This window comes from Colletotrichum fioriniae (genome assembly GCF_027942845.1).
Source record: "Colletotrichum fioriniae strain IMI 355084 chromosome Unknown scaffold_8, whole genome shotgun sequence".
NCBI lineage: Eukaryota > Fungi > Ascomycota > Sordariomycetes > Glomerellales > Glomerellaceae > Colletotrichum > Colletotrichum fioriniae.
The window spans coordinates 2049031-2062580 of record NW_027076844.1 but is presented as its reverse complement, the minus strand read 5'-3'; the positions used below and the strand labels follow the sequence as shown (position 1 = coordinate 2062580).

The 13550-nt window shown below is 53.8% G+C and overlaps 3 protein-coding genes across 3 annotated transcripts; 2 read left to right on the top strand and 1 right to left on the bottom strand.

Annotated features, from left to right (window-relative positions):
• Positions 1-2190: 2190 nt before the first annotated feature.
• N0V96_007352 (uncharacterized protein) lies at positions 2191-4969 on the top strand (the record flags this gene model as incomplete). Its single annotated transcript, XM_065757999.1, has 4 exons — positions 2191-2492; positions 2607-3033; positions 3086-3540; positions 3676-4969. 4 exons carry the CDS (start codon positions 2191-2193, stop codon positions 4967-4969), a joined length of 2478 nt encoding a protein of 825 aa, XP_065613522.1.
• Positions 4970-5547: 578 nt separating this feature from the next.
• Positions 5548-6141, bottom strand: N0V96_007351 (uncharacterized protein; the record flags this gene model as incomplete). The annotated part of the gene is made up of 2 exons (XM_065757998.1): positions 5548-5769; positions 6028-6141. 2 exons carry the CDS (start codon positions 6139-6141, stop codon positions 5548-5550), a joined length of 336 nt encoding a protein of 111 aa, XP_065613521.1.
• A 2289-nt stretch (positions 6142-8430) lies between these two features.
• Positions 8431-13052, top strand: N0V96_007350 (uncharacterized protein; the record flags this gene model as incomplete). The annotated part of the gene is made up of 2 exons (XM_053191490.1): positions 8431-10690; positions 10744-13052. 2 exons carry the CDS (start codon positions 8431-8433, stop codon positions 13050-13052), a joined length of 4569 nt encoding a protein of 1522 aa, XP_053051052.1.
• Positions 13053-13550: the final 498 nt, after the last annotated feature.

The following is a 13550-nucleotide window of genomic DNA, read 5'->3' as shown; positions in this document are numbered from 1 at the left end:
CGTGGACAAAACTGGGCAGCTGGCAGGCGGCTGTAGTACAATAGGTGTGCCACCATCCTTATTCGTCGCAAGATGCATAGATGGGGGCATTATTAGCTATCGCCACCAATAGAGGACTATTCCTCCTTCAGCTCGTATGCCGAGATGCGCTGGCCCGACTGGAAGGGCTCGATTCTGCGACTGCTAGTGTATGTACGGGTCGAGTCGAGAGCACCTGATCACTCTCAGAAGTGGACATTGCATCCAATAGAAGAGAGGGTGTCAGCGTGTGAAGTACCTAACTTATCTACTTCCTTTCACAGCCTGATACGTGAAGTCGCATGGGAGACTGACAATAGCCTCTATTGATGGGAGATACCATGGTATGAATATGAGGGTCTCAGCATCCCAAGTAGCATAGGCTTGTCGATCGTCGTCGTCGTCTGTTCGTCTGTCCACTTACAGTACCCATTAATACGAGCGGTCGCCGTGTCAGTGACAGTAAGTGAGACAAGAGGCATCCAATAACACCTCCGCATGGGAATGCGCACCCGTTCGAGCCACCTCCTGGGACCTCCCCTGCTCAAGATTTGCGCTAAGAAGAGGCCGGGGTGGCTGTCCAACTTCCCGGGGCCATCTGACGATCCACCGATCGGTTTAAGTCAGGTCCAGATGATTTTCCCAACGTCACCTCATACTCCGCTTGCACCTTTGACCGACGATGCGGATCGCAACTTCGTCGGCGCCAAGTTGCGTGTCACCGTTTTATCGGAGCCTTGAAATTCAGCAACAGGGCTAAATCGAAAAATCTAGAAAATACGATCAGGTGAGGTGAGACAGGCTGCGAAAGAAGCGCGGCAAGGCGAGGCGTACCGGGAGCGAGGGGTAAAATCGTCCGGTCAGACGAGGTCAGGCGATTCCCAGGCTGTCGAACGACGGTGAGGATTTTTTTTTTTTGACTTTTTTTTTTGTAGGCAGACGAGAAGGTGAAGGCCGTTTGGAAGGCTGCGAGGCTCCAGGTTACCCTTTTCTTTAATATTGAACATCTCGAAGGCGAAGTTTGTTTATTTATTTTCATAAGCCACACGCATAAAGGTGTTGGGCGAGAACATCCGTCTCTGGAAGGCAAGAAACGGAAGAGGAAGAAAAAAATAACGAGAGAGAAGGAAAAAGAAAGAAAAAAACTTCCTTCACAACCAAAAGGGTCCTCGGGAAGGCGCAAGGCACGGCGGTCTAGTCTTACCCGTACCTGCCTATCGTCAAGAACTTCAAGGACGGCATCTCACCACCCACCTGGATTCGGTACCGCCTCTCTCTCATATTCAACCCTCCCGTCTTTTGACTCTTCCACCTCCCATCTCCCTCCTCCCGTCTCGTTGCTCGGCGCAATGCCGTCTTTCACCACCTCAACTCCTACGGCGAATATCGATTTTCTTCTGAACATCACGCGCTTCTAGAGTCTCGGTCGGATCATCAACATTAGATCACTCACACCTCCTTCATTGCGCATCAAGGAGGCAAATTCGAGACGAAAAGGTCCGCAGTGATACCTCCTTCCCGCAGGTATGTATGATGCACTCTGTTGTCATGTTTTCTCCTCCTTCTCATTTCGGGGCTTGGTGGCGCTTCCATTTTGTGCTATTCTTCGCGAATAGCCTCTTGGGTTGCTCATTTATCCTGAACCTTCCTTCCTACTCGGCCCAATCCTTCCCTGGGGGACTCAATTACGAGCTTTATCGGCGAGCGCACCGAGAAATTACACAGGCGAGGTGTGAGTGGCTCCCGATATTCAACGCAAGTGTGTTGAGCTCATTTCTCGTTTCCTTCTATTACCCTTCATGAGCCTCCATCGGCGAGTTCACGTTTACCAAAAGGATTCCTGTTTGTTCGGCTATGTTGTATCATCGTGTTCATTACTCTACGATGAGACTCCTGGGCTGGATTTTGGTCCAATTTCAACGCTACTTTCCGAGCTTGTCTATCATGTTCGCCTTGCTGAGCAAGTTTTATCAAAGTGGAAAGGTTGCTAATCATGATAAACATAGTCGACTTCGAAGAGTCCAGGCGCATCAACCAGTCGCTCGCGCCCCAAACGACATTGCTGCCCGAAGGAGTCCCAGATTTCTGCCAAAGCTCGCGCAGCACGTCAAAACTGTTCTCGCTAATGGACTTTTGATATACCGCCGATCAAACGAGCCTCCCAGCGCAGCAATGGAGGCAGTTGACTACGGCAAGGACGCCTGTGCGGCTACAGTTCTCAGCGTCTTCCCAGACATATGCCTTCAGTACCTGGAGGAGACAGCTGCCAAGGCCAACCATAACGCCGACCAAACCATCGATACCATTCTGGGTTCCACCGAGAAAGGCGGATCGTACCCCAAAGCATCCCGCCAGAAAAGTCTTAAGCGGAAGCGTGAAGTGTCGACTGAAGATGATGAGAAGGAAAATATCCTCCGCCTCTATGCTAACCCTGATCGAGAGCGGGAATCGATAAAGCAATACATCGACCGTTCGTGAGTCCAATTCATTCCTTTCCCCAGCACAGCTTCCACGGTCAAGGCTATCGAAATAGCTGCTACCTTGTTGCGATATGCTCATTATATAGATTAGGCTGACACTGGACGTAGGGAGGAGATTTTGAAGCATGATTTCCCTCAAGTTCTCCAGAAGTGCCTCATGAAGATCTTTTACGACAATGCTTGCAAACTGCTGCCTACGTACCTTACCGTAGATAAAGCCGTCGAGGATCTGAAGAACGGTGTGCGAGAAGGTCTCCCTCCCAGCTTTGCGCTCAAAAAAAGACCAACTCCACCATCGGATCGTATATTCGAGGGCGAGAAATTGGATCAACTCCTCGGATCGGCGACTCATGCCGAAAAGAGAGTTCTGGAAGAACTGGTGGCCGCCCGTCGAGTGCTGAGTCTTACCCGTACCAAGCTCGAAGCAGCTAGACTCAAGGCTGCCAGAGAAGCTGCCAACTTTGCGTCGGCAAAGGCGATTGGCAATGTCTCGGACTGTGGCTGCTGTTATGGCGAGTTCGCTCTCGATCGTATGGTCTGTTGCGAGAATGGGAACCACGTGAGCTTATGACACTCTATTCTTTCAGACTATTGCTGACCCTTTCAAGTTCTTCTGTGTCGAATGTGCACGCCGTAACGCTGAAACGGTGGTTGGCCTCTCAAAGTATGAGATTACTTGCATGTCCACGGATGGATGCGATGCTGGATTCGCTCACAAAGAACGCGCTAAGTTCATCAATGGTCAACTCAATCAAGCCCTGGATCGCATCGAATCCGAAGCCAATCTCCGCATGGCTGGCATTGACGGCCTGGAGACCTGTCCTTTCTGCCCTTATGCCGCCGAGTATCCACCGGTCGATATCAACAAGGAGTTCAAGTGTGAGAACCCGGATTGTCAGGTGGTTAGCTGCCGGCTTTGCAGAGAAGAGACCCATATCCCCAGAACCTGTGAAGAGGCTGCTGGAGACAGCACAGAAGGTGCTCGGCGTCAAATTGAGGAGGCCATGTCCACTGCGATCATCCGTAAATGCAACAAGTGTGGGTATCCTCGCTTCCTCGGTGACTGAACCAAGACAATTCATTAGATTGATACTGACATCTAACACGACGTAGGTGGCATGGCTTTTGTCAAAGAATCAGGGTGCAACAAGATGACTTGTACAAAGCGTGGATGTAGGAACGTCCAGTGTTACGTTTGTTCCAAGTCGTGCGACTATGCCCACTTTGACGACCAGGCAAGAGGTGGGCAGAAGGGCAATTGTCCCCTCTTTGACGACGTCAACACACGCCACAATGAGGAAGTGCAACAGGCCGAGGCAAAAGCCCGTCAGGACATTCTCGAGCGACACCCCTCGATGAAGGCAAAGGAAGACCTACTCAAGGTCAACTCGGGAGAACCGGCATCGACGGTCTCCAAAAACCCCCCAGAACTGCGAGCTGCCTGCAGGCAACACCTCTCACCGCAAAATCAAGCCCAGAATGTCCAACCCGGAATGAATCCAATTGTTGGCATGCCTCTCGCCAATGCGGTTGGGCCTTTTCAACCTCAGCCGATGCCACAGCCGCAGGCTCATGCGATCGTTCCGCCGGCAGGTACGCCTGCTGGAGTCGCGAATCAGCAGTTGCAAAGGGGTCCGGTACAGGTTCAATACCCGCAGGGCCATAACCCCTACTTGATGCTCGATCAGCAACATCGCCCAACAATCGGTGTCGCTTTCCCAAATGCGCAACATCCCGGATTCCCCTACTTGGGACAAGTGCAGGTACCGCCGGCGGCGGCTCACCAGCCTGTAAGTCAGCCAGTGGTGATGTACAACCCTAACCCGCCCCACGTGCCCTTCCGGCCTGTAGCTCAAGCAATGCCGATGGTCGCGCGTCACCCGCCTATGATCGCTCCTCAGTCTGTGAATCAAGGAATGCCGGTTATCGCGTCACCCGACCAGGGCAGACTCAATGATCCTAACTACTTGGGGTTTGAAGAGGCATGGGGCCCAGAGTACGGAGAACCTAGAGAGTTGAAGAGGCAGAAGTTACGCAATAAGGGTGCGCAGCGGCCTCCCGACATCCGTGCGAGACAGAACATTGATGAGAAGGCCAGGGAGCAACAGGCACCGCAACAGGCCGAGAATCCGCCCCGGCAATTTTCGATTCTGCTGGAACACGAAGCCATGTGGCCGAGCCTGTTTGTTCCCGAAGGTCAACCGCAACGAGCTGAAGAGCCCGTGCAGCAGGCCATGGCCGATTTGACTGCAGCTCAATTGGTAGCCGGCCCCAATGGCGGACTCGCACAATATGTGGCCAGCGTAACGAACCGAGACAGACCCCAAGCTCAGAATCCGGCGCCCGTGAGTCGAGCAGCCCAACGGGCTATAGACGCAGGTCACGCACTTCGACGACACCTTGCCCTTCAGCGTGGCGGGGCGAATGGTATTCCCGGAGGAAGCAGAGATCATCCTATCAAGATGGACTGATTGCCGTCTTCCGGGGTTCTTTCTAGTTCTACTCTTACACCTCTTTTCTTTTTTTTTTAACACGACGACGAAGCGATGGGAGGCCAGAAATCTTGGGTGGCCATTACCACATCACGGAAAGGAGAAAGCGTGGTCTTGTTTGGTTCGTGGAAGGCAGGATACGAGTGTGCTATCTTGCGTTTTCCTTTTCTTGTTACTTTCTTTACTTTTCAGGCGGTTTTCATCAAGGTGATCATCGGATGACATTTGAGCACGGCGTCGGAGGGCATCTCCATCTCATTACCCTGGCATTCATCGAGGACTCATGTTGGAGGGGGAAGACGGGAAGCGAGTGCCATGCCAGCATGGTATAAATCATTCAAGATACCATCAATGAAGTCTCTTATCAATAACCCATGGTTGTTTTGTGAAGTAGGCAGCTTAAGTGTACAGCAGGGGTACGTGAACTATGAAGCATCCCACGCTCCAGGCAATTAAGAAGCAGAGAGTTCACCAGGTCTTGTGTGAATCGCGAAGAATTGATTAGTGAGATATACGATGTGCGCGTGTAAGTGTAAGTGTGTGTACGTTCCAGAATCCTACCGCCCCCGACCAAATTTCTCGTGCCATTTCCCCTTGCTGCCAGTGTTTTTGAGATTTGATATCGTCTGCGGCTCCGTCTGGGCGACGAGCTCAACGGTTTCGTGGATGGTTGCGATGGCGGCCAGGCCGGCGACGGGGATACTGTCGTCCGAGGAAGAGTCCGGTGGGGTTGCGGCGGAGTGAGGGGCCAGGAGGATGAGGGAATTTGATGTGTTTTTCTGGAGGAGTTTGTAGGTTTTGTCTGGGGTTTTGAGGAGGGCTGTTGTTGGGGTTGAGGTGAGAGTTATGCTGTTGTGTGTTAGAGGGTGAAGGACTGAGTGTGAGAGATGGCGGGTGAGAGTGATGAAGTTTAAGTAAGGTGAGCGTGAGATACGGAGTAGAGGAGTGTGGTCCAAGTAAGGTGAGGTGAAGTGAGATGTCGTGATTGAGGCTCAGAGTGGGTGGACTGAGGTACGGCCGGGGGGGTTGACTTACACCGGAGCATCTTCGCCAGTGAGCAGGGCCTCTAGGTCGGGGGGCAGCTCCATGAGCTTGTAGCCTCTGGCGTCTGGAGCATGGGTCAAGGGGATACCGGGGTCTTGGGTAGACATGTCTTTGAGTATCGAGATATAGTGCTTGACTCGGAGGTATCGTCTTTGATCTATGAGAATACGACGTCGTTGATGGAGCGAGATGTGAAAGCCCGGTGAAACTTTGATATGAGGGTGCAAGGTCGAATCAGCAGTCGCGTAATCAGTGCGGGGTGGGAAAAGAGACGTCTTTTGGAGATTTTGGGACGGAAAGCCGATTAGATTGGACGGTATGCGATGGGATTCATGGGAGGAAGGAGGAGGGGTTCGTGGGGAGCTTCTGTCATTGGCTGCATCGACACTGGCAGGGGATTTGGTGGGGCTCAGAGATCGAAAGATGCATGATTGGGCAGAATGGAGTATCCGAGCTTTTCTCGATACTTGTACGTGTACGTACCGTGGGCCCGAGTGCCTTGTTTTAGTGCGGCTGTTGCTGGTCCGGCAAGGTCACGGGTGGGGAACCTGAGTACACCATTTGACAGCTCTGAGTGGACGCGTCGTGGGCTCTGGGCGGGGCGCGTTGGATCTGTTTATGTTGACGTTTGGAGACCACTTTTTTTTTTTGGTGACTGCCCGGACTGGGCGAAAGCGCGAGAGAGGAAGAGGGGAGGAGCGATGCGATGCTGAAAGTCCGAACCTGCCTTGCACAGTTGCACCTGGAGCTGCCGACGTGCACCTGCATCTTGCTGTTTGTGAACATCCAGTCCCAGAAGCCTTTGATGAAAAATTCTCTATTACTTGGACTTGCGGCGGTAAGATGCATTTTGGTACATCCAAGATGTAGACAGTAAAAGTAAGTAAATATCTTAATTAAAGTCAGCCAATAGATCCAAGGCGGTCGGCATAGCACGCGACTCCCAGTCAATAGTGGGTGTTTATTTCGTCGTCTAGGACTCTTTTCTTTTTTTGACTTTTTAGTCTGGATATTATATGGTTTGTTGATGTACTGTTGTTGTCCATAGAGATCTTGGAATTATCACTATGTTCTCTCATTGACAAGGTAAAGAGGTCTAGCCCGAGTCCAGGACTGAGGCGTTCGTCGCTTAATTCCCTCCCCTTGTCTGGCGTTTTCGTCATCCTCCCTCTCCCGCTCTCTTGCCCCCCGTCACATCTCTAACCCTCTTTGTTCTCGTCCACTTACTTGCATTCGCATGGGAGTGTCGGTGAAGAGGCACAGAGGGAAGCCAGCCCAAGAAAACCCTAGTCAGCAGAAAAAAATAGAGGACACAACCACTAGAAAGCTGACGGAGGACAAGAGGCTGGTTTTCTTGTTTCACTGCATCTCTGGCCTGCTTCAGAAGTTGAAGATCAACAAAGGGTTCAACAAAGTTGTCAGAAAGGGCAGACAGATTGAACCGGGATCTATTGCGGTGCTGTTTAATCATTGATGGAGCCCTTTTCCTGATCCTGACCAGGACCCCTCTGCCTTACGGTATTGCACTCCATCAACCTTGGATTGGGCTTCACCTCTCTTGCTTGCAGCTCCATCGCAATCACAACAAACAACAACACACACAGCATACAGCGCCCCACGGACCACAGACCGCCCAGCCCAGCCCGGTTCATCCAGGCCTTAACCTCCATACTACGGAGACACTGCTACCTTACCTTACCTTACTTTACATTGCCTGCCTACCTTACCTATCTTACGGATACCCACCGCTGCTGTCGCTGTCGCTGTCGCTGTACTTCATATGCGTACACCTGGGCTCCGTTGCTGCTGCCGTTGCTGAGGTCCCCCGTTGCTGCCCGCTACTTTCTCCAAAGTCCAAGGTCAACCAAACCCACAGACTCGACTCGACCCCGGCTGCGCTCAACGCCAGCCAACTCACACCGACACCGACACCACCACCACCACCACCACACGATAATTATCGCTGCGCTTGCAATCTTCATCTGTCCAACTTTGGTCGCGCTAGCCAACCTGGCAATTTGCCAACTTTTTTCCTCACGCTCTTTTATCCCCTGATTCTTTTTTTTTCTTCCCTTTACCGGCACGTCGAAAGCCTTATTTCCGTTTTGTCGACAGTCGCATCGCGAACGCCCGTTGCTACCCTTGGCCTTCAGCATCGACTCGACCGCCACTCGACTCGGCTGAACCACCACCACCTTGCGCCTGACGCGGTCGATACACACACCACAGCACACCGAACCCGATACACTCATTTGCCGACTTCATACCCCCCCTGACGGCTCTTTTCTTTCCTTTACCTTGCGTGTTTCGGTCAGCGCCCAGTAAGCGATGACCTTGGCCCATTAAACGAGCCCACGCGACCGACCGACCGATCGACCGCATCGCCAGCCCCGACAATGGTTCGTGTCACCGAGGAGCTGGTTCTGTCCGCAGAGCAGCTCACTCTATACCATGCCTCCGACCCCCTCCTCGGACACCTGCCTGTCCTCATCTTCCACGGCGCCTCTACTACTGCCAACTACACCCTCAACAGCTCCCGCGTCCAGATCCACGTCTACAGCCCCGCCGGCTACCAGTCGTTCCCGCGCCTGACCATCCAACCCAACTCGCCCTTCTACGCCGTCGTCAACCACCTGCCGCGCGAATGGCAGGGCGACGAGATCTACCGAGGCCTCGCATTTGGCTTGTACAAGTACTTCCAGGAGCTGCCCGAGGTCGTCAAGAACCACCTCAAGAACACATACCCAACCACGAGGGGGCGCCGTCCAGGAAGTGGGCCGGCCCTCTTTGGCGAGCAGCACGCCGCTGACCTCGCCAAGAACATGATCAAGAGCGAAAACACCGTCGAGGTTCTCGAAACATTGCAGACTGCCTTGCAGACCCAACACCTGAGCAACGTGGACGTCGACTTTGTCCTGCCTCCCGGCTCCATTGTGCCGCTGCAACCCGAAGATCTCGACGACGCGCCCGAGGATGACGACGAGTTCCTGGACCCGACTCTACGGCAATATGGGGGATACACATCACTGGTGAAGCTGCTTGGCGAGCCTCTCTTCCTCCCCACTTCCAGATTACGGCGGGCGCCTTCCAAGCCGACTTCGCTCAATCGCAGCAAGTCCTTCTCCAAAGACCAAAAGGTGGATCTGAGGATGAAGCTCGGAGAGCTGGTCGACACCGAAGAGAGATACGTGCTGAAGCTGAACGAGCTGGTGAAGCACATCGCCGACGACTTTAGACAATCTGCGAGACAGCGCGACCCGAGCAGCCTGAGCCCCTCCGAAGAAGAGCTCGAGAAGCTTTTCCCCAGGTCAGCGGACAGGATATTACAGGTCAACTCTGCCTTCATGGAGGAGCTGCGCAAGATTATGGACGACACCGAAGAGGAGGCCGTTAGGGACATGGAGGTGACGACGGTGGCACTGACGGGATCCAGGCTGGGGTCTCCGTCCAAGATGAAGGATCCCACAGGCGCACTGGCGATCGCGAGGGTATTCCTCGAATGGTTTCCAAAGTTCACAGACTGCTACCAGGAGTACATTCGCGCCAGCCAGCACTTCCCCACGCTTCTCAACTCGTTCCTGGACCAGCAGTCGAGCTTCCGTCAGCGGGTTCTGCAGACCGGCGAGCAGACCGTTCGCTCAATTCTCATCGAACCTGTTCAGCGTCTTCCACGATACAGTCTGCTCATCGACCAGATCGTGAGCTGTCTTCCCATGACACATCCGGCGCTGCAATCGATGCTCAAAGCCCGCGACATCATTACAAATATCTGTTCCATGGACGAGCCTATCCCGGATAAGCCGCAAGTCACGAATCGCCTGCGCAACATGGTTGAGAGTTGGCCCCTTGACCTCGAGCCTCAAGGAAGACTCATCCTCGCAGCTGACTTTGTGGAGCTCCCCGCACCCTACCGTGTGCTTGATCCCCCGGAGGCGGCGGAGCGTGCCGGTATCTTCGTCTTATTTTCAGATTGCCTGGTCATTTTGAAGAAATTGGGACCGAAGCCAATGACTGGCAAAGACCTCCTGCGTGAAATTGACAAGCCTTCAGCGGCAGGTCTTCTTCTGTCAATGACGAATGCCGCCGGTGGCCAGCCAACCTACGAGCTTGCGTTCACAGGCTGGCATAACTTGGCAGACGTGCGCTTCACAGAGTCGACAGATGGCAAGCTCATCTGGATGACTTCAACCCAAGAGATGAAGGGGGCACATGCGGGAGAGTGGGTGACAGGCACCGCTGTCACGTCGCGGTGCTTCTTGCTAGAGGAGACCTTTACGAGAGCGTCAAAGTGGACGGAAGACATTGTAAAGGCCCGTGTGGAGGGTCGGTTCTCGGAAAAGGAGCGCGAGGACCCTTCGTGGACCCTTCGTTCTATCAGAATGTCGGATAACAACCTCGGTTTCTTCGCTGCTGTCTTCCAGGAAGGCGCAGACCAGCTCATTGATGGCCGGAGGGAGCCTGCGCCAATTCGCATCGTTATTGACCACGAGAAGGGCACCAAGGGTGCGCCGATTGGACACTACGGCGTTGAAATCACGGTCAACGTCAACAGCGGCGACCTGAAGAAAGTCAAGATGGTGACCGCTGGCTTGAACGGCAAACAATTCACAGACGATGTGGCGTTGGACGACTTCTTGCCGACGCTCACACGACGAAGTAAGATGGTCCATATCTGCTAGATGGAAGTCAAACGCTAACGTTAACCACAGTCATTCAGTTGCTGGGCACGCAGTTCAGTGTGTCAAATATGCGACTGGCACCCGCTTTGGTATCATACTACACCAAGATCCTTAAGGGCCTGCCGCTCATGACGAGGGCGGAGAAGACGAGATCGTTCCTTGCCTCTTCCCCAGTGAAGGGACTCTTCTCCAGCATCTGGGGTGGCTCAACCAACACTGAAGCACACAGCCCGCCAAAGCACAGCCGAACACCTGTGACGAATGTGTTCCCTCCACCAGTCTCACGAGCGAATAGCGAAGCAGGATCCATCTACGGCTCGGCCAGGGGCAAAGACGGGATCAAGATGGGCGGCGATGACCGCCCCGAGAACCCTCTCGTACGGCTCGAGCAAACCTTTACAGGATACGTCGCCAGTCTCCAGGCCCGCAAAGGTAGTATCATCGGGCGGATGTTGTTGAACCGATCCCTTGCCGATGAGCTTCTGGTCAACGACCTCTACAACCGGCTGATCGAGAGTCCGTTTGACCTCGACGCCTCGTCCGAGTGTAGCGCGGATGTGATATTTGTGGCCTTTGAGAAGTTCATTCGCATCGCTTGGGGCGAGCAGATGGGCCCGATCATGACGAAGCAAACCCTGGACACGTTGCTGGAGCGTATGAACCGACAAGTACCGGGAAACTTTGCCGACTTTGTCAACTTCATCTTCAAGGAAATGGCGCCACAAAACCAAAGGGCATTTACGGCTTTGATCAAGTTGCTTGCCGACTTGCTTGATGGCTGTGGCAATGATGGCGACAGAGGCATCCTGACGGTGTCGTTTGCAGAACTTCTCGTTTCGGACGGTACAGCGCAAGCCTACATCAATCTGCTGGACCGTCTTGTCGAAGACTGCGATAGAATTTTCGACGATGCCGGGTTTGGCGTCAACCTGACTGTTCAACAAGCCTTCGAGTCTATGAACTCTCGTAGCGGCAAGTCGCACTCAGGATCGCTGACTTCAAATACGTCTTCAATCAGGCGCAAATTCGGGTTCGACACGTTGCTGCGCCAAAACAGCAAGAACGACTCGGAGCGGCCATCCGTCTGGCGCACGCTTAGCAAACACGGCCGGCACCCTGCCTCTGCAGATGCAGCCTCGAGTTCTAGTCTATCCAAGATGACATCGTCACGGGCAAGGTCGATCGACTCGGGAACACAACCGGGGCCAAACAAGCTGAGAAGGCCCGGCTCTAGGGATAGACCACCGATTGCTGGTGCTTTTGACGAGCTTCCCAGACCGAGCAGCTCGCAACGGCCTGACATGCGCCTGGAGACGATAGGAGAGCCCGACGTCGAGTCAACGCCTCCTGTCAAGTCATCAAAGAAGAAGCGGCGTAGCTCCCTCTCTGATCTGCGAAGCCTTATGGAGGCGGCGACGATCACGGATCCCAGAGAGAAGATTGAGGAAGCAATGATGCCGTTGCGCATAAACAAGCAGACATCAGAAAAGTTCAACTCGACGCCCCGGATACCCTCGCCATCTAGGATACCGATAAGCCCGACATCCCAGAGCCTGCGGTCTCCTCGCATGATCTCACCGCGCCAAAAGGAGAACCCCATGTCGCCTGAAGCGCTATTCTCATCACCACCAGCACCCCCCGATCGCGAAAACGCTCCCAGCCGCACACCAAAGGGACATGCTAGAGGCCTGTCCACTTCCAATATCCCGACACTCAGACCGACTCGCCCGATAGGCCCAGTCTCTCAATCGACCGACTCGATCCCCAGACCGTCTACTAGTCCTGGCAAACCACCAGGAAGCGGTAAGCTCCGCCTGCAATCGCCGCAGAAGCTTCGGGAGCGACTGCAGACGGAGAAGAAGGCGGTCGAGGACGTCGACGCATCACTTCAGTCGGAGCTGTCCAAGATTGCCGAAGAGATGTCACGAGTCAACTCTGGTCTCGGTGGACGCACCAACACGCTGGATTTACGCAAGCTGACAGCTTCAGTCAAGACGCTCGAGGAACGGATCCCGACAATGATGTCGGAGCTGACGGACCGACAGACGGCGATCCAGCGTGACATGGAGAGCACGCTGAGAGCATCCGAGACCAAGGTCAAGAGCATCGATCAGCTGTACAGAGAGTCGACGGCCGAGAACGAGCTCATGTACGAAAAGTTCAATAGCGAGCTGGGCAAGATTGTCAAGGCGCTCAAGGGCAAGGGCCGAGAAGACAAGGAAGAGCTCATCCGAAGCCTACGCGAACACAGCGAGGAGACGGCGAGGGTGAAGAAGGAGAACGCGCGGTTGAAGAGGGAGATTGTCAGTCTGCGGACGGTCATGAAGGGTGCCGACTGAAGAAACATATGGCCGGGATCAAAATTGGTGTCAGAATTGCGATGCGGTACTTCAAGGTACAGAAAGAGCCAGAGAAGAGAGTGTGTGTATAAGACTGGACGGGGGCTTGCGGCGTTATTTCTTGCGGATCAGTTGCGTTGCGAGCGAGTCCATGGGTTTTTCAACAGGTACGGGGTGTACCACTACTACAACTTGCTTACCAGTCTGATTTGCTGGTGTTTGCCAAACGAGGTCCGGTATTCCAGAATGACCGGAGAGACGGGCTTTTGATGCGGACCTCTGTTTTTCTTTCTCTTTTTTTACCCGTCTAGTTGCGTCTGAGCAGGCAGGTGGGCACCAGGCAGACACGGCAAGATGGACGGGGTACCTTAGATATCGGACAGGATAAGGATGGGGATGGGGATTGAAAGGGATGGAATGGAATAGGGATACTGGACTCGGACTTTTTGACGGATCGGCGGATGGGTTGGATGGGAATGAATGAAGGAACGGAATGTG